A 20,706-nucleotide genomic window follows, 5' to 3' on the forward strand; every position below is an offset into this window, starting at 1 on the left:
CAGCTTTGATCTCAAGTGGAAAGTGGAAAAGTCATTCCGTGCGGAAAGTGCAAGCGCTATTAGCTGCATTTTGATGAGTGAAGCTAATTGCCATACGGTATTTCTGATTGGCGAGGCGGTGGCCGAGAAGATAAGAAAGGTATATAGATATGATTGCAAGACTTTGGGTCGTGAAAATGGGACAATCGTTACCCCGCAACCCTTACGTTGAAGGAATGTTCTGAAATATAGCTCCTTTGTCAGGAAAAGTTTAAAAATGGCAAACGACTAAGATGGATACTGGGAATAAATTATATGATACACCCTGCGTACAATGCTCGTTCTGAAGAAGTTTGTACGACAGATGCAATTGTTATTTCAATTGGTGGCACACCCTGAATGACTCCCAGCCACCACACTTCCCTTGAAGCCCCCAAAGGAGCAGACCAGGTGCACCTGTTCCAACTCGTTGTGTCAAATACTTTTTTTCCACAGAGGGGAGGGGACGCTGAGTTGGTAAAACAAAAACAATCTCAAAATCTATACACACAAAAGTACAAGTCAACCTGACCTGAAGTGTTCATGATGCATGCAGCATTGTCACAAATGTCTGCATTTGTAAAACATGGATTTGGTATTGACTGACGATATTTGTATTTCATACGGACTTTAAATACAGAATTAGGATTTGCTTCTACTCACAAATAAATGAGCGGTTATGCTTATTCTGTATAAAAGTTTTCGGAAAAGTCCTCAGATTAAATAAATGTCTTTTGATACCATTGTCAAACGTCGCATTAAAAGTGGTTAAATGAGATCCGAAGTGTGCGGGGAACTCAATGTTGAGGTTGGCTCGTCCTCTCCCCCCAAAAACTTCCAGCGCAGACATTGCCACATTCCTGACGGCACAAGGCATAACTTGTTACGGAGGCTGTTCACAGGGCCGTGTTAAGGTGAATCCAGACACATCCGCTTGGCTGTGTGCGCCCAAAGGAGCGCCGTTGATTTCGGCTATTGCTCAGAGAACGCGAGGGGCGAAAGAGTATGAATGCATTCGAAGAGCCTCGAGCCTTTGTGGTTCCTTTTGATCAAATCTCTGTGAAAGATGAGTGTCGTGCCCTCTTCCAGCCAGCTGTGAGGGGACTGCCCTGTGACTCGAAAGGGGGGGGGGGGGGGGGGGGGGCGTGTGTACATGTGTGTACGTGCGTGTCTCTCTGTGTATGTGTACCGTGATCAAGCGAGGGAGGGAGTCGGCTACTCCAGAGGTGAGAATGCCGAGTGGGAGGATCTCATTCCAATCCCCTGTGCCCAGTTTCAAACGCACACACGCACGCGCGCACACACAAAACATCTTGACTAGTTTAGGAGCTAGTCCATGGCAACATAAAGGAGAAAGCAGAGGAGGTGTATCTATGTGTGTGTGTGTGGGGGGGGGGGGGGGGGGGGGGGGGGGAGAGAGAGAGAGAGAAAGAAAAAGAAAAAAGTGAGAAGCAGAGTCCATGTGCGCTTATTGTAGAGGGGGGACTGCTGGGTGTGATGGCGCGTTTGCATTTAGTGCTTGTATGAACGGTTGTTTTGTGGAACTCAAGGAATGGCCGACGCTGTGGTGTCGTTGGAAACGTCTGACTGAATGACAATGGCGGAGGTAAGAAGATATTTTGATTATTCACCTCCTCACACGGCAGTTTAACAAAAGGTGAAACAGTGGACAGCGGATCCCTGGAAGTCGTTGGACATTTTCAATAATTGTACTTTTGCCTTCAATTTGAAATTCTTGAGCAGTCATTAGAAGTTGAATTACAGATATCAAAATATAACAAATACTGCTTTTCCCACAAATTATTTTTGTTTTGACTTAAAAAAGTGGACTTTTTTTGGGGGGGGGGATGATTCACTAGGTCAGACAAGAACTCCCCACCAATGCATTATATTCAAAAAGTGACAAAATAACAATTCATAAACCGTAAATAAATGACTACATGACCATTTCAATAGCTGGACAGATATTTTGTTCTGATCCCAGAGGCATTTATTTCACTTCTAGTCACTAAAAGTTTGGAAAACACATTCCAAGAATCCAAAATGCAGTTTGAATCCATTAACTTCCATTTCTTTTTCTAGCCAAATGTTGCTATCACTTAAGTTCTAATCATATTTATAATACTGATATTTATTATGTCAAAGTAAACTTAGATGTATAAAAAGAAAATGACTCATAAACAAGAAATGACAATGTTTTATAGTCACTTGTACATCGGAATTGTGTCATTGTATTAGAAATTCAATTATGGATGAAGTATTACAGACTGTGCTTCCCCCCCCCCCCCCCCCCCCCCCCCCCCCCCAATTATTTATGTTTTTACCTGGGAAAAAAAGTATTGTTTGAATTCCGTCAGTCAGACAAGAATTACCAATCAAAGTAGGATGTTCCTAAATTTCCAAACTATCAATTCATAGAAACAACTGGCTCCATAACAATGTAAATAGCTGGAGAGATGTTTTTTTCCAGAGGCATGTTTGCCACTTAGAATCAGTAAAAGTTATCAAAACACATTCCAAGAGCCTAAGATGCAGTTTATTATTCTTTACCATTGAATCCATTCATTTTCATTTTTCTACCTGAAATTTGCTATTATTGAAGAGTTACAATCATATTTCTAAGAATACAAATTCTTCTTATTATTATTATGATATGAAAGTTAACTCAAATGTATGACAAGAAAAATGACTGATGGATATATACAATATATCATATCTATATTTGTTTGTTACTTGTACATTGTAGTATTGTCATGGTAGAGCACATCTTAACACAATTGTAATAATATGAAATATGATACCTGTGATATGCTAGTATCGGTCACCTCGTGTCGGTATTTGAACATCTACGTGATTTCATGTTCATCACCGACATTGTGTTGCATCGAGTTCCGAAACACAAAATAATCCTGAGACTGCTGCTTTGTCACCACAAGCCTTAACTGGGACCATGCAACTTTTCAACTCCGATTTGGGAGCCAGAGCAGTTCGGCCTCCCGTTTCTTCCTGGCAGCTGGTCCTGAGGTACAGCCTGCTGGAATGCACTTTCATAGCAGCATCATGTTTTGTTCCAGCAATGATGTAACAACGATCTTTGGTGGCGGCGGAGCAGAAAAAAACCTTCGCATTAGTGCTTGGGAATCTCTGACAATATGGAGATAAACGGGTAGCGATTCGATTCAAAAACCATGTCCTCACGGGCGGAAGGATTCGATTCAGTATGGGAACGATACGATTCCCGATTCGATTCGGTGCGGAAAATATGTGATTTGCACATGTGCTAATCATCAAGAACCTTGACTTGACTTAACCCAGTTCTATAAAATGACATTTGTCTAACCTTATTTTCAAACGTGTACAGTAAAAAAAAAAAAACACTCAACCCTAAGCATTGCAAAAAAAAAAATATATATATATATATATTCTTTTTTTTTTTTTTTTTTTTTTAAAAATCAAATTCATTATTTAAGTAGACCACAACACTACAACAATGAATTTTGAAGAGTTTCTCGCCACAAACTGTGCACAAACAATATGGGGGCTCTCGCACAGCGTGCCATTCAAGCGAGGACGCCCACTACACACATGCACTGCTTTTTTTTCGTGCTGACTGACTTTTTGAGTTTTGAAGTCATGATGAGTAGCTTGGTTCAGCTGCCGATCGTTGCGTCACCTGCGGGATACACCTGGCTGTGTGTCCTCGGAACTTTCTTTTTAGAGTTACATAGTAACCGACACCAATGTGTAAGTGGACCGCAAGGACTCGAGAAGACGCATTAGTTTGCTGAGTTACAGCCCAAGAAAATTGCCCAGATGGACCTACCTTTGCCATATATTCTGCACGTTTACAATCTGCGGCGCGCATTTCGTGTCGACGGCGGACTTGAGATAATGTTGCATTCAATGTTTACAACTCCTGGGGGAACTTCGCTTTACTATTGCTGTAAACACGAAAGTCGCTTCACTACCGAAAAGCTGTTTGATGTTGAAATAGTGACTCTACGGAGCAATGCAGTTGAAATAGTAGTGTCGCTGGTCCTGTTTGCTTAACGTAACGTTACCTGTAGAGCACAGCGTGAGACCTTTTGCCCTTTTTTACGAGATGAAACCGATTCCTAGCCTCGCGCTAGCCGGCCCGCAGCCCAACAACCGATGTATGGAAGGATTCCCGGTGGATTTTGTATCGATAACCGATACATCTGCTACCGATGTAGTTGCATCTCTCACCTTTTTATGAACGGATATGCGGTCACATCGGTTTATCGTTTCCAACCCAATCCTCTGTATGCGTGTGGAAGGAACACGAAATATTGGAAGGAGAAAAATCACTGTCCTTGTTTGATGTGACTCATGTACAGAATTGTTGGAGTTTGTAAGCTGTCGTAACATCTGGCAAAATATGACTTCATACAGAAGCTTGAAAGGGCTGATTCATCAGCGATATAATTCCAGCCTCATTCCCTCATTTCAAATGTTAACTTTAAGAGTAAAATTCTGATTGGTTCATTTCCGACGAGAGCTTGTCGATATGTTGAGTCCGTCAATGCTACAACGCGACGATTTTCAGTGATCCTCATGTTATCCCAACTATCCGCTATCAATTAGAAATGCGACCGCTTGCGCGTGCTCGGTTCCACCCCACTTTGTACGAGCTTATTTGTTCTGCTGCTTAGACTGGCAACCCTGCCATCTTCATTAGACTCGAAATGGTCCATTAGTGAAAATGGATGGGTAACTGCACCGGCCTTTTACCCCTTTAGTGTCTCCCAGGGCTACGATCCAGCCTTTCTACACAGAGAGTCGCACTCACCCCTTTCACTGCCACCCAAAGGCTCGTGAGGATTTGTCGGCCAGATGTGACGAGATTGTCGAGAGGCAAAGAGATCACGTCAGAGGATAGCTCAGGGCAAAACTCTCACACATCTCTCGCGGTATACTAACGTCCCCGCCACCGCCATCCGTTTTGCAGGCCGAATAGTTCCAAGCAGAGAGCCGAGAGTCACCTCCTTGCCCCGATGCTTAAATGTCTTCTTTTTTTTTTTTTTGTCATTCCTCAACTGTGGGACATCTCTCATGTGCAGTATATTAAGGCAAAGTTACTGTGCACGTTCTATATGTTTTGTGCTGTTTCATATTTGTTCTATTCTGCATTCGCTCGCCCAAGATGGAGCGCGAGATGAAAGTCAAATCACGAGTTTCTCTTTTACCGCGTATAGATTCTTGGCAATACAGCGTTTATGTTAGGTTTGTTTAAAAGGGTTTTTGTCACGTTCAGTCTACGTTGAAGGACTTAGTGAGTTGAGGATTGTACCGAGAACTAATATTGCATGTAAAACCTGAAAGAAGCCATTGGTTGTTTGTTTTTTCATTTATAAAGCGAAGGGGAACTAAATCCCCCAACTAAGGTTGAATCCTTTTGCCTGTCAGGCATCTGTACCATAACATCACTTGTCCACGTTCGGGTCACGGGTCACGGGTCACGGGTCACGGGTCACGGGTCAGGTGAAGCGGGGTACAACCTGAACTGGCCCAGACGCTATATAGATGTATAAATCTAAGTTATTATTATTATGATTATTATTATGATTGTATTCCCTCTTTCGCTTACTTTATCGCCCCCTGCCCCTCCCCCCCTCCCCCCCACCCCCCATTATTGCAAATTTGATGTGCCAGTTTGAGGTTTTGAAATTACAAATGAAGTGCAGAATGGTTTGATTCTACGATGAATTCTGCTTTTGGTTTTCCCCATATGGTATTGCATTTTTTTGGTAGATAATGCTTTTTTTTTTAATGACTATCAAAACTATAAATAGATTGGTTTTTTTTTTAATTATACCGAAAGGGAAATTCAACTCCCAGTCCGATGTACACATGCAGAAATGAGAGATTCCGAGTGAAAGAGGTCCGCAAAGAGTTGGGGTGCTGGGGACAATGCCTTGCTCAAGGGCAAGCGGACTGGCATCTCTCCAACAACTAGTTGCCACTTGACATTTTGTCAGTTGTAGGACTCGAACCCTTGTCCTCCGACGACAAAACACAAGTCCTTCCAGAAATAGCTACTGCCACCCCCGAAACTTTGATCACTAGATGATTACTTACTAGTTACTAGTTAGTTCATTTGTTTTTTTTTGTTTTTTGTAATGTCTCCTTATCTGATCTTGAATGTAGTAATAAGATGTACACTCTAATGTCAAGTAGAAATAAACAACAAAAACATTACACACAAGTAGGTGGGAGTGCATTTTCTTCTTTAGTTTTGTCAATGCGTACTTTATTAACAGCATTGTTAACAGTAAATTCAGTGATGTTTATATTTCGATTACAAACAGTTCAGCATTTTTTTTTTTTTTTTTACAATACTTAAAATGAAATCACGAACTGAGTGCCCAAATAAGTCCATATTTTCTGACCGTAGGTATATATATAATATATTTGAAATCTGACAAACCTAGTTTGTAAATCAGCCAGACATTTTGATTTTATTTGTCCAGTGATCAGTAAAACTACACCAAAACATTGGCTGGTGGGTCAGTGCATTAGAATCCAGTCAATCGAGATCAAATATACAAGCCCGATTCCAATGAAGTTGGGACCTTGTGTTAAACAGAAATCAAAACAGAATACAATGATTTGCAAATCACGTTCGACCTAGATTTCATTGAATACACTACAAAGACGAGAGATTTCATGTTCAAACTGATCAACTTGATTGCTTTTAGCAAATAATCATTAACTTGGAATTTTATGGCTGCAACATGTTCCAAAAAAGCTGGGACAGACAGGCTCATGTTTACCGCTGTTTTACATCACCTTTTCTTCTAACAACATTCAATAAACGTTTGGGAACTGAGGACACTCATTGTTGAAGCTTTGGAGGTGGAATTCTTTCCCATTCTTGCTCGACGTACAGCTTCAGCCGTTCAACAGTCCGGGGTCTCCGTTGTCGTATTTGACGCTTCATAATGCGCCACACATTTTCAATGGGAGACAGGTCTGCACTGCAGGCAGGCCAGTCGAGTACCCGCACTCTTTTACTACGAAGCCACGCTGTTGTGACACGTGCAGAATGTGGTTTGGCATTGTCTTGCTGAAATAAGCAGGGGAGTCCGTGAAAAAGACGTTGCTTGGATGGCAGCATATGTTTCTTCAAAACCTGTATATACCTTTCAGCAATAATGGTGCCTTCACAGATGTGTAAGTTACCCATGCCATTGGCACTAACACAGCCCCATACCATCACAGATGCTGGCTTTTGAACTTTGCGTCCATAACAGTCTGGATGTTTCTTTTCCTCTTTGGCCCAGAGGACACGACATCCACAATTTCCCAAAACAATTTGAAATGTGGACTCGTAGGACCACAGAACATTTTTCCACTTTGCATCGGTCCATCTTAGAGGAGCTCGGGCCCAGAGAAGCCGGCGACGTTTCTGGGTGTTGTTGATAAATGGCTTTTGCTTTGCATAGGAGCGTTTCAAGTTGCACTTCCGGATGTAGCGCTGAACTGTTTTTACTGATATTGGTTTTCTGAAGTGTTCCTGAGCCCATGTGCTGATATCCTTTACACATTGATGTCGGTTTTTGATGCAGTGCCGCCTGAGGGATCGAAGGTCACGGGCATTCAATGTTGGTTTTCGGCCTTGCCGCTTACATGCGGTGTTTTCTCCAGATTCTCGGAACCTTTTGATGATATTATGGACCGTAGATGACGAAAAATCCCTCAATTCCTTGCAATTGTACATTGAGGAACATTGTCTTTAAACTGTTGGACCATTTTCTCCCGCACTTGTTCACAAAGAGGTGAACCTCGCCCCATCTTTGCTTGTGAATGACTGAGCAATTCAGGGAAGCAATCATGGCCCCCACCTGTTCCCAATTCGCCCGTTCACCTGTGGGATGTTCCAAACAGGGGTTGGATGAGCATTCCTCAACTTTCTCCGTCTTTTTGGCCACCCAGCTGTCCCAGCTTTTTTGGAACGCGTTGCAACCATCAAATTCTAAGTTGATGATTATTTGCTAAAAACAATCAAGTTGATCAATTTGAACATGAAATATCTTGTCTTTGTAGTGTATTCAATGAAATATAAGTTGAACATGATTTGCAAATCTCTTTTGATTTGTTTAACACAGCGTCCCAACTTCATTGGAATTGGGCTTGTATTTAAATACGTTTATTCTTCTTTTATACCAATTGTAGATATATCGACAGTATATTGGACTGATTGTTATTATTGAAAACGAACATTTATTTTGCATATTACCTTACTAATCTCATCTAAATGTTCTCTCATTGCTTTTATTGTAATCTGTGCCGAGATATTCTTTTGAAGATGTTTAATGCAAGTTGAAATTCACTTCCTGGCACTTGTTTCCCTACTGAGCGGCGGCTACTGATGGCCACTGTGCGTTCACAATCCTACCGGCCTGTGATTGACAAGGGCCCAGACCATATTAATGGCCAATGTCAATGTTCTTTTTTTGGGGAGGGGGGGGGGGGGGGGGGGGCATTTAGACAGCACATACAGCTTGTTATTCCTCTCTGTATATAACCCTATTTACATTAAGATGAATTAAAGGTATGTGCCGAGTACACAATATGATTTCAAGTGATGTAATTTTGGTCGTTGACTCGAACACAAAAGGAATGCTGCCCTGAGTTTGTGATTTTCATACTCAGTTGAATCGTTTAGCACATTCAATTCTCCTGTCATTGATTTGAAGAAGCTTTGAGGAAAGGGGAAGAGGGGCCTGATTGGCCTGGTGCCATTGATCTCCTTCTCCTTGTCATCTTCTTCTCGAGAACTCTTGAACTCCATCACAGATAATGACCTGAGACTCGGAGATCACGGAACATTGTGTGTGTGTGTGTGTGCCAGTCTGTTGAACATATTCTGGGCACCTGTTTGAGATGTATATTAGAGAGAGCAGCCAGCAGGAGGTGTTTGTGCAGCCACAGTAGGCCTCACTGGACATTGTTAGCTCTTAGCGTTCTGCAATGATGCGATGACGTTGCTGAGAGATGAGCAATGTTTTTTGTTTTGTTTTGTTTTTCACATCTGACCACAGTCCAGTGGCAAGCCAGAACTAAAACAAAAAAACATGAATGCCAAGGCTTCAGTTGAACCCTTTGTTTATTATTAATCAGTTTATTTGAAAGGGGACAATGCAACATGAAGTAGACATGATTAAAAAAAGCCAGAATTAGCCAGAAGGCTCGTTTTCATCTGTAGTCCCCTGGCCATGATGTCAAAAAGCAGTCAAATACATCTACAAGACAATATCATACAGGATACATCATCAAAGACTTACTATACTATTAAGAGAGAATAAAACCACAAATCATTTGATCATAACAAAAAAAAACAAAAAAAAACATCATAACATACTCGTCTTTTAGTGTTGGCAGCTATAGGTGTTAACTAGCCACATTTTGCGTTTCTTTGTGAAGGCCTTGTATGTTGGAAGCGGTTGAACCTCCTCACAGACCGGGCCGACTTCGTGAAAGTGCTCCTGCGCAGAAGAATAAAGATGATTCTGATTCTGATTCTGAATGATTCTGACAGAGCCTCGAGTGACACGCTCAGAGCCGTTTCTTTGGCTGATGAACTCAGCCAGAGGAGCTGGAGCCAAATCGTGCAGTACTTTAGAAATCAAATTGAAATCTGCAAATATGTGAAGGCTCTCCCAGTTTAAACGACTGTATTTTTTTTTAATTGCACAGTGATGATAGTGCCTTGGTTTTTTTTATCCATCACTTTAATGACTTGTTTGTACAAAACCTCCAATGTTTTTTTTGCATTCTGACCAGCCTGGGACCAACTGCTTATGCAATAGTTAAAGTGACTAAGAATCATTGCATGTAAGTACATTTTTGCGGCTTCAGTTGACATTTCATTTCGAACTGCACGAAAATTTGCGAGGTTTAATTGGATATTTTTACACAATTTGTCAATATGGGCTTTAAAGGAAAGCTGTGAATCTATGATTAACCCAAGATATTTGCATTGGCTGACAATTTGCATTTTTTCTCCATTAACAAGTATGTCGGGGTCAGGCGATACTCTATTTGTTTTAGTGCAATACATGCCAACAGTTTTAGAAACGTTTAGCTGTAGACAGCACTCCTGCAACCAAGTCGCGACACAGGACATTGAAGTTGAAGTTGCCGTCATTTTAATTTGGAGTAAAGGTCCGATATAAAATAATGTGAACCGAGATGTCAGGAGTGAAGAAATGAGGAGCCACCCGCATCTTCTTCTTAGTGGAACTCGGCATGCCGCACATGTATACGAAAGCGCCACTGATCATGCATTATAGATCGGTTTTCAACACTGGCTTTGATCATAAATCCGATGGTGTTTTTTCCAGTTTCTGGAGTGTAAATGCTTTGTCCCCCTTTTGTGTCCAAGGCAAAGTCGGAGAGGGCAAGTCCAGACACCGTATTGTGCTGCAGCACTCTGCAGGGTCGCGTCCAAGTCAGCAGCTTACCACAAAACTCTTTGACTGTATGTCCAGACATCGTATGTGCTTTTTCAAAAAAAGTTTCATGAAAAGATCCATTAGCACTAACTTTTGAAGCACGTGTGCATGTGTGTGTGTGCGTGTGTGTGCCTTTTGATTGTGTGTATGACTCAGGTATTGGTTGCTTTAGCTGGGTTCACACACGTCACACACCCTACTTATAGAATTGTTGTTGTTTTTTTTATGCATCTTGACTAAACTAGTACTACTGCCAAACATGAAAACATTGTTTTTATTAAATTGTCATTTTTTTAAATTGTAAATCGTACATTGGCTAGGCCCCGCTTTTTTCTGTTCATTGTTTTCATTTATCATTTGAAATTTGGAGGGACACAAAGTAAGAGGCTAATTGCTCAGTATTCATCCATCCATCCATTTTCTTTACCGCTTCTCCTCACGTGGGTCGCGGGCGTGCTGGAGACTATCCCAGCGTTCTTCGGGCGGGAAGCGGGGCACGCCCTGAACCGGTCGCCAGCCAATCGAAGGGCACATAGAAACAAAAAAACCATTCGTACTCACATTCACACCTACGGGCAATTTAGAGTCTCCAATCAACCTACCACGCATGTTTTTGTGATGTGGGAGGAAAGCGGAGTGGCCGTAGAAAACCCACCCAGGCACGGGGAGAGGCCGGGGATTGAACCCCGGTCCCCAGAACCAGTCGTCCACCGTGCCGGCTTGCTCAGTAATATTGTTGTATTTTTACTGTGCACATGACAAATAAGCATCTTGAATTTGTATGTTTTTTTTTTTATGATGTGTTTTGTAGGCAATTCGTTGTACTTTGTTGAATTGCAACTGCGACAACTTTAAACCTGGGAAGCTGAAACGACGGCAGTGTGAACACTGCAAGCATGGCTGGGTTGCACACGGTAAGAGCTGAAACGCAGTCAACTCATTCAATTCATACAATTGAATTAGTTGACAACAGCTTTGAAATACTTTTAGCAATTCATGTAGAGTAAAATGTGTTGACTCATACACACACTACTACTCAGACTCGACCAATGTTTTGGGGAGCAGTGTTGTCAAATATATATTTTGGCTGTACAAATAACGAAATACATTGACAGTATGTATTATTATTTGTGTTAATCCACAAATCAGTTGGCCAAAATTCATAGAAAATGTAACATTTCATGCATTATTACCATACTAATACCATTATTAGTAAAGTTTGTTTCTGTTCGACAATCCATTTTGTAGTACTGTACTACAAATGTCAATTTTACGGAATAGGATTTTTTTTCCCACTGAAATGTAAAGTAATCCCAAATTATGTGTATATGTTCTAGCTCTGAGTAAATTGAAGGTGCACCACGTGTATCAGAACAGCCAGGTGGAGATTGTGCATTCCAACGTGGTGTTTGACATCTGCAGCCTGATGCTATATGGAACCCAAGCTATTCCCATACGCTTGAAGATCCTCTTGGACCGGCTTTTTTCCGTTCTCAAACAGGAAGAGGTTATCAAGATTCTCAATGCACTTGACTGGACGCTACAGGACTACATACGAGGATATGTACTCCAGGTAAAGGTCTTCTGTTCTGTTTTTCTGCTTGAACCTTAACTTTTTCTTCTTCTCTTTATTAGCACAAATGAAAAAAGAATATATACTGTATGGACACCCTGAACAGCGAGCCTGTATAGGGGTTTTATATATATATATATATATATATATATATATATATATATATATATATATATATATATATATATATATATATAAACCGAGATTTCTCATGTATAATGTGCACGCATGTATAATGCGCACCCCCAAAGTTGACCTCAAAATTCTGGAAAACACTTCTACCTATGTATAACGCATTTTGACAATGCATGATTTTTCTTTTACCCATATGATCAAAACATGAAGTATTTTTTCAAATAATTATTCTGAAGTCAAGCACTTTATTTGAACATGTAATACTTATTATTAATACTTATTATTTACTTGCTCTTATTTTGAAATTCATACTTTTATTTAGTAAATGAGAAAACACACAGTTGTGCTCATATGTTTGATTACCCAGGCAGAATTTGTAAGATGGGTACAATTCTTTCAAGAAAACATGAAGGGCAAGGCGAAACACATTTAATTTTATTTTAATGGGATTCAAATTAAACTGTCAAGCTTTTCAGAAAAACATGATCATTAAACAAAACATAACCACCAAAAAATTAATGATGGTTGTTGTTCAATCATATTTAAAAAAAAACAATATTTCACAAATTCTGCCAGGGTATGTAAACTTCTGAGCATAACTGTACATATACGCAGTCATACTTACCCCTGTCATATTGGACTGAAAGTGTAGGCTACACCTTTTTCATAACCTCGAGGTGGCGGCATATTAGAATGCAAGTGTACACCTTTCTCATAACCTCTAGGTGGCGGTGACATTGGAATGAAAGTGTCCATCTTTTTCATAACCTCTAGATGGCGGCATACATTCATAAAATGTGAAAGCTTTTTCATTTTCCCCTATACCTATGTATAATGCACACTATTGACTTTTGACAATTCTTGGGTGGGGGAATGCGCATTATACACGAGAAATTACGGTATATATATATATATATATATATATATATATATATATATTATTACAACTAGTGGTTAACCATTGTAACCAAAAGCAAAGCACCTCACAGACAACATATTGACTATGAAAAATATTGACACTTTGTGAGATTCTGTAAATTAGTGCAGCAACTGTATTCTGCAGTTTTGGTGATTTCTGGCAAACTGAACAAATGAGTGGAGATTCAATGCCTTGGCCCTCCGAGACTCGATGCTCAGTGCACCCAGATTGCTTAATCTTTCGTCGTTCATGGTATGTTCTCACATGCTTAAATGTAAAAAAGAAGCAGCAGTTATCATTGGAATCACAACCGCTATTTTACAGAGTCCGTACAAACCGAATACAAAATAAACATCAATACACGTATAAATAAACATATTCTGCATGTACACATTACAGAAACTGCAATTACATTGACACTGCTTAACCACACACGCATGCACACACACACACTATTGTCTGGCATGCACACACACACACTATTGTCTGAAGTGCTTTAATTTATTTATTCATAGTATTTACTAATTCTATGAATCATTTGTTTATTATTGTATTTAGTGGGTGGCATTCTTTGAATTGTATTCTAAAGCCTGACCAGGAACTAAGACTGCAAATGTGCTGACGCTCGACATCTTCTATGCATCACATATTCCCATTTTTAAAGGCAACAAAGAGCAATAGAATGCACAACATTTCAGCAAGCCAGTAAGTTGCAATGAAGTTGGGATGTTGTGGAAAATGTAAATAAAAACAGAATACAATGATTTGCAAATCCCTTCTAACCTATATTCAATTGAATACACTACAAAGACAAGATATTGAATGTTCAATCGGATGAACGTTATTGTTTTTTCTCATTTTGAATATATTGCCCTGAACGTGTTCCAAAAAAAAAGCTGCGACAGGGGCAACAAAAGACTGGGGAAGTTGTGGAACGGTCAAAAAACTGTCACGAGTTGATTCAGACGGGACCCAAGAGCAGGCGGAGGCTGAGAGGTTGAGAACAGTCTCTTGAAAAAGGGGATATGGAGATGGTCCTTGAGATTTGCTGGTGGGTTGTGGAGGCACGGAACGTGTGGCAGGCGGTGGCGAGGACTGACGGCTGGCTTGACGCTGTGGATGTGAGGAACACGGAGGGAACACTGAGGACAAGGAGAGAAAGGACACGAGGAATTGAGTAAGCTTACGTGGAGACGGAGGAGTCGTGGTACCGCAAGAGAGCGTTCATAATTTCCGGGATCTGGCAGGCTTTTATGCAGGTGATAATGAGGGCTGATTGATGACAAGTGCGCGGCCGAGGTGGTGCTGATTACTGTGAAGAGCGAGAGGGAGGGAGAAAGAGAGGGCGAGAGGAGCGTAAAGCGCCACCAGGCTCCAACGAAAAGGACTGCAGGGCACCGCTCATGACAAAAACACCTGTTTGGAACATCCCACAGGTGAACAGATTAATTGGAAATGTGTGATTGTCATGATTGGGTATTGAAGAAACATCACTGAAAGGCTCAGTTGTTCACACGGAAGGATGGGGAGGGGTTCACAACTTTGTGAACAACGGGGTGAGCAAATAGTCAACAATTTAAGAACAAAGTTTCTCAACGTACAATTGCAAGGACTTTCGGGTTTTCATCTTCTGCAGCTGTGATTGGCAGGCGACCAGTTCAGGGTGTACCCTGCCTCTCGCCCGAAGATAGCTGGGATAGGCTCCAGCACGCAAACGACCCTAGTGAGGATAAGCAGTAAAGGAAACGGATGGATGGATGGATCTTCTGCGGTCCATAATACCATCAAAAGATTCCGAGAAGCTGGAGAAATCTTTGCATGTAAGCGGCAAGGCCGTAAAACCACATTGAAGAACTGTGACCTTCGATCCCTCAGGTGGCATTGCATTAAATACCGGCATGATTGTGTAAAGGATATTGCTGCATGGACTCAGGAACACTTCCAAAAACAATTGTCATTCAACACAGTTGCATCTACAAATGCAAGTTAAAACCATGTCAAGCGAAAAGCCATATACAGTTTCAACAACACCCAGAAACATCTTCTTGGGGCTTCTCTGGCCCCAAGGTCATCTGAAATGGACTGACCCAAAGTGGAAACGTGTGCTGTGGTCTGATGAGTACACATTTCAATTTTGTGGGTAAATCATGGACCTCGTGAGATGGTATGAGGATATGTTAGTGCCCATGGCATGGGTAACACATGTGTGAAGGCGCCATTAATGCTGAAAGGTACATGCAGGGTTGGAGCAACATGTGCCGCCAACCAAGCAATCTCTTTTTTTAGGGACGCCCCTGCTTATTTCACCAAGACAATGCCACGCCACATTCTGCACGTGTTACAACAGTGTGGCTTCGGAGAATAATAGAGTGCCTGCCAGCAGTCCAGTCTTGTACTCCCATTGAAAATGTGTGGCTCATTATGAAGCTCAAAATATGAAAACATAGACCCAAGACTGTTGAGCAACTTATGTTGTACACCTAGCAAGACCGGGAAAGAATTCCACCTACAAAGCTTCAACAATTTGTGTGCCCTCAGTTCCCAAACGCTTATTGAGTGTTGTTAAGGTGATGTAACACAGTGGTAAACAGGCCCCCGTCCCAGCTTTTTTGGAACGTGTTGCAAGCATCAAATTCAAAATGAGTAAATATTTACCAAAAAAAACAACTAAGTTGATCAGTTTGAACATTAAATATCTTGTTTTTGTCATATATTCAACTCAATATGATTTCCAAATGATTTGCAAATCATTGTATTCTGTTTATCGGCACGGTGAGCAACTGGTTAGAGCGTCAGCCTCACAGTTCTGAGGACCGGGGTCCAATCCCCGGCCCCGCCTGTGTGGAGTTTGCATGTTCTCCCCGTGCCTGCGTGGGTTTTCTACGGGCACTCCGGTTTCCTCCCACATCCTACAAACATGCATGGTAGGTTAATTGACAACTCTAAATTGCCCGGAGGTATGAATGTGAGTGCGACTGGTTGTTTGTTTGTATGTGCCCTGCGATTGGCTGGCAACCAGTTCAGGGTGTACCCCGCCTCCTGCCCAATGATAGCTGGGATAGGCTCCAGCACGCCCGCGACCCTTGTGAGGAGAAGCGGCTCAGAAAATGGATGGATGGATATATTCTGTTTTCATTAAGTTTTACACAAGGTCCCATTCATTGGAATTTGGGTTCGTATACAGTATTAACAACATTCATCATAATGGGCTGCTGTTCAGAATCAGAATCAGAATCATCTTTATTTGCCAAGTATGTCCAAAAAACACACAAGGAATTTGTCTCCGGTAGTCGGAGCCGCTCTAGTACGACAACAGACGGTCGATTGACAGAGAATACTTTTGGGACATAAAGACATTGACCAAAAAAACAGTCACTGAGCAATAAAGGGTTGCTCGTTATCTGCTAATGCCGGTACATTATTATTTTTTTTTTTCTTTTGACAATTTTGTAAAAAGATGCAGAGTCCTCTAGCACTTAGAGCAGTTCGGCAGTTCCTTTCAGCAGTTTGGATTGTCCGTTGCAGTCGGAGTTTGTCCTTTTTTGTAGCAGCACCAAACCAGACTGTGATGGAAGAACACAGGACTGATTCGATGACCGCTGTGTAGAACTGCCTCAGCAGCTCCGGTGGCAGGCCGTGCTTTCTCAGAAGCCGCAGGAAGTACATCCTCTGCTGGGCCTTTGTGAGGACGTAGTTGATGTTGATCGCCCACTTCCGTTCCTGAGAGACTGTAATTCCCAGGAACTTGAAGGTCTCGACGGTTTACACAAGGCAGCTGGACAGCGTGAGGGGCAGCTGTGGCGAAGGATGCCTCCTGAAGTCCACGATCATCTCTACAGTCTTGAGCGTGTTCAGCTCCAGGTTGTGTCGGCCGCACCACAGCTCCAGCTGCTCCAGCCGCTCCACTTCCTGTCTATATGCAGACTCGTCACCGTCCTTGATGAGGCCGATGACAGTTATGTCATCTGCAAACTTCAGGAGTTTGACAGCCGGGTGCGTTGAGGTGCAGTCGTTCGTGTAGAGAGAGAAGAGCAGCGAAGAGCGGATGCAACAACCAAGCCCCAGTGCTGATGCTGCATGTGGATGAGGTGGTCTCTCTCAGCCTCACCTGCTGTGTCCTACCCGTCAGGAAGCTGTAAATCCACTGGCAGATGACAGGTGAGACGCTGAGCTGGAGAAGCTTGGAGGAAAGGAGTTCAGGGATGATGGTGTTGAACGCTGAGCTGAAGTCCACAAAGAGGATCCTCGCGTAGGTCCCTGCACTGTCGAGGTGTTCTAGGATGAAGTGCAGTCCCATGTTGACTGCATCATCCGCAGACCTGTTCGCTCGGTAGGCAAACTGCAGGGGGTCTACCAGGGGACCTGTGGCGCTCATGAGGTGGTCCAGCACGAGACGTTCAAAAGACTTCATGACCACAGATGTCAAGGCGACAAGCCTGTAGTCATTTAGACCCGAGATTGTAGGTTTCTTGGGGACTGGAATGATGGTGGAGCGTTTGAAACAGGATGGCACTTCGCACAGTTCCAGAGATCTGTTGAAGATCTGTGTGAAGACTAGAGCGAGCTGTCACCGCTTTGATATGCGTCCTCCTTAGCTTGGCGAAGCTGCAGTTTGGCAGTGAACCACGGCTTGTTGTTGTTGAATGTGCGACATGACTTTGTTGGTACACACACTTCTTCACAGAAACTGATACAGGATGTGACAGTGTCCGTATATTCATCCAGGCTGCCAGCTGAATTTTCAAAGACACTCCAGTCTGTGCAGTCTACACAGCTTTGAAGTTCCATCTTGGCTTCATTGGTCCACTTTTTCACTGTAGGCGTCGCGCATTTAAGCTCTTGCCTGTATGTCGGTATTAAGTGAATTAAGCAGTGATCAGACAAGCCCAGGGCTGCACGAGGTATAGCACGGTATGAGTTTTTTAGCGTAGTATAGCAGTGGTCCAAATTGTTATTTTCCCTGGTAGGAAAGTCGATGTCCTGCTTGTATTTAGGGAGTTCGTGGTTAGGTTTAGCTTTGTTAAAGTCCCCGAGAATAATGAGGGCTGAATCCGGGTGTTTTTTTTTTCAATTTGGTTGACTTGTTTGACGAGCATTAGCAGTGCAGCGTTCATGTTAGCTTGAGGTGGAATGTACACGCCAGCCAGTATGAATGATGCAAATTCACGCGGCAAGTAGAATGGCTTACAGTTCAAAAACAGCGACTCCAAATGCGGGCTGCAGTGTGTGCTGAGCTCCGTGACGTCCGTACACCATTTTTCGTTGATATAGAAGCATATCCCGCCGCCTTTTGTTTTCCCCGAAGATCCCATGTCGCGGTCTGCCCAGTGAAGATGGAAGCCTGAAAGCATGACAGCGCCATCTGGTACAGCCTCACAAAGCCAAGTCTCCGTAAAGCACATGTTGCGGGCTTGCTTGGTCTTGTGTTGTGGTAAGGTTAACTAACGTTAGCTATGAGCATGCAATCAACTCAAGCTGACATTCACACCTGGTCTGTCAGACTGCCATTATACAACCCCAATTCCAATGAAGTTGGGACATTGTGTTAAACATAAATAAAAACAGAATACAATGATTTGCAAATCATGTTCACCGTATATTTAATTGAATACACTATACACAAATAATCATTAACTTAGAACTTTATGGCTGCAACACGTTCCAAAAAAGCTGGGACAGGGTCATGTTTACCACTGTGTTACATCACCTTTTCTTTGAACAACATTCAATAATGTTTGGGAACTGAGGACAGTAATTGTTGAAGCTTTGGAGGTGGAATTCTTTCCCATTCTTCCTCGATGTACAGCTTCAGCTGTTCAACAGTCCGAGGTCTCCTTTGTCGTATTTTATCCTTCGTAATTTTCAATGGGAGACAGGTCTGGACTGCAGGCAGGCCAGTCTAGTACCCGCACTATTTTACTACGAAGCCACGCTGTTGTAACACGTGCAGAATGTGGTTTGGCATTGTCTTGGTGAAATAAGCAGGGGCGTCCATGAAAAAGACGTTGCTTGGATGGCAGCATATGTTTCTCCAAAACCAGTATGTACCTTTCAGCATTAATGATGCCTTCACAGACGTGTAAGTTACCCATGCCATTGGCAGTAACACAGCCCCATACCATCACAGATACTGGGTTTTGAACTTTGCGTCCATAACAGTCCGGATGGTTCTTTTCCTCTTTGGCCCGGAGGACACGACGTCCACAATTTCCAAAAACAGTTTGAAATGTGGACTCGTCGGACCACAGAACACTTTTCCACTTTGCATCGGTCCATCTTAGATGAGCTCGGGCCCAGAGAAGCCGGCGGTGTTTCTGGGTGTTGTTGATAAATGGCTTTTGCTTTGCATAGTAGCGTTTCAAGTTACACTTGCATATGTAGCGCCGAATTGTATTTACTGCCATTGGTTTTATGAAGTGTTCCTGAGCCCATGTGGTGATATCCTTTACACATTGATGTCGGTTTTTGATGCAGTGCCGCCTGAGGGATCGAAGGTCACGTGATTTCGTGCAGTGATTTCTCCAAATTATCTGAACCTTTTGATGATATTATGGAGCGCAGATGATGAAATCCCTAAATTCCTTGCATTTGTACGTTGAGGAACATCGTCCTTAAACTGTTCGACTATTTTCTCACGCACGTGTTCACAAAGAGGTGAACCTCGCCCCATCTTTGCTTGGGAATGACTGAGCAATTCAGGGAAGCAATCATGGCACCCACCTGTTCCCAATTCGCCTGTTCACCTGTGGGATGTTCCAAACAGGTGTTGGATGAGCCTTTCTCAGTCTTTTTTGTCACCTGTCCCAGCTTTTTTGGAACTTGTTGCAGCCATCAAATTCTACGTTAATGATTATTTGCCAAAACAATCAAGTTTATCAGTTTGAACATTAAATGTCTTGTCTTTGTAGTGTAATCAATTAAGTATAAGTTGAACATGTTTTGCAAATCGTATTCTGTTTTTATTTATGTTTAACACAACGTCCCAACTTCATTGGAATTGGGGTTGTAATTCATCAAATTGGCCAACAACAATTTTTGACTCGAAGTCTTCCCTTTATTGTTCGTAGTAGGCTAATTGTTTGAAGGTTCTGATTTCTTCTCACCAGGTGGATGGTAACTTTGTGCTGGGGTTTGTCACTTCATGTCAACAAAATGCACTGAAGAATCTGACTGGAACAGTGGTTACCAACCTTTTTTCTGCCACGGACTAGTTCACGCAAATCCATATCTTTCTGCGTGGGGATGCCTGTAGCGACGGAGTTTCCTGAACTGAAAATTATGATCGATGGAGAGGTGACTCGTGTCCCACTCTTCTTTTATATGGGCGACCCGGTACTAAATGGCCCACGGCCCAGTGGTTGGGGACCATTGGACAAGAATATTTAACTGGTTAGAGCGTCTGCCTCACAGTTCTGAGGACCGAGGTTCAATCCCCCCTGTGTGGAGTTTGCATGTTCTCCCCGTGCCTGCGTGGGTTTTCTCCGGGCACTCCGGTTTATTTTATTTTAGTTTAGTTTAGTTTAAAATAACAACATTTTATCAGATAAATGAATAAAACATACATAATGATACAGACATGAAAA

General features: G+C 42.3%; 1 protein-coding gene across 2 annotated transcripts in view; it reads left to right on the forward strand.

The window, feature by feature from the left end:
* The first annotated feature begins 1,427 nt into the window (after positions 1-1,427).
* Positions 1,428-20,706, forward strand: part of bnc1 (basonuclin zinc finger protein 1) — a 37,031-nt gene continuing 17,752 nt past the window's right edge. Inside the window, exons 1-4 of one of the 2 annotated variants that reach the window (XM_061756422.1) lie at positions 1,428-1,624; positions 10,427-10,522; positions 11,308-11,410; positions 11,834-12,069. In XM_061756422.1, the coding sequence (XP_061612406.1) occupies positions 1,610-1,624; positions 10,427-10,522; positions 11,308-11,410; positions 11,834-12,069 (450 nt within the window). In that variant the 5' untranslated portion in view covers positions 1,428-1,609. The remainder of the gene's footprint in view (positions 1,625-10,426; positions 10,523-11,307; positions 11,411-11,833; positions 12,070-20,706) is intronic. The other variant, XM_061756432.1, reaches the window with a different exon arrangement.

The sequence above is a fragment of the Phyllopteryx taeniolatus genome, chromosome 2 (genome assembly GCF_024500385.1).
Source record: "Phyllopteryx taeniolatus isolate TA_2022b chromosome 2, UOR_Ptae_1.2, whole genome shotgun sequence".
Lineage (NCBI taxonomy): Eukaryota > Metazoa > Chordata > Actinopteri > Syngnathiformes > Syngnathidae > Phyllopteryx > Phyllopteryx taeniolatus.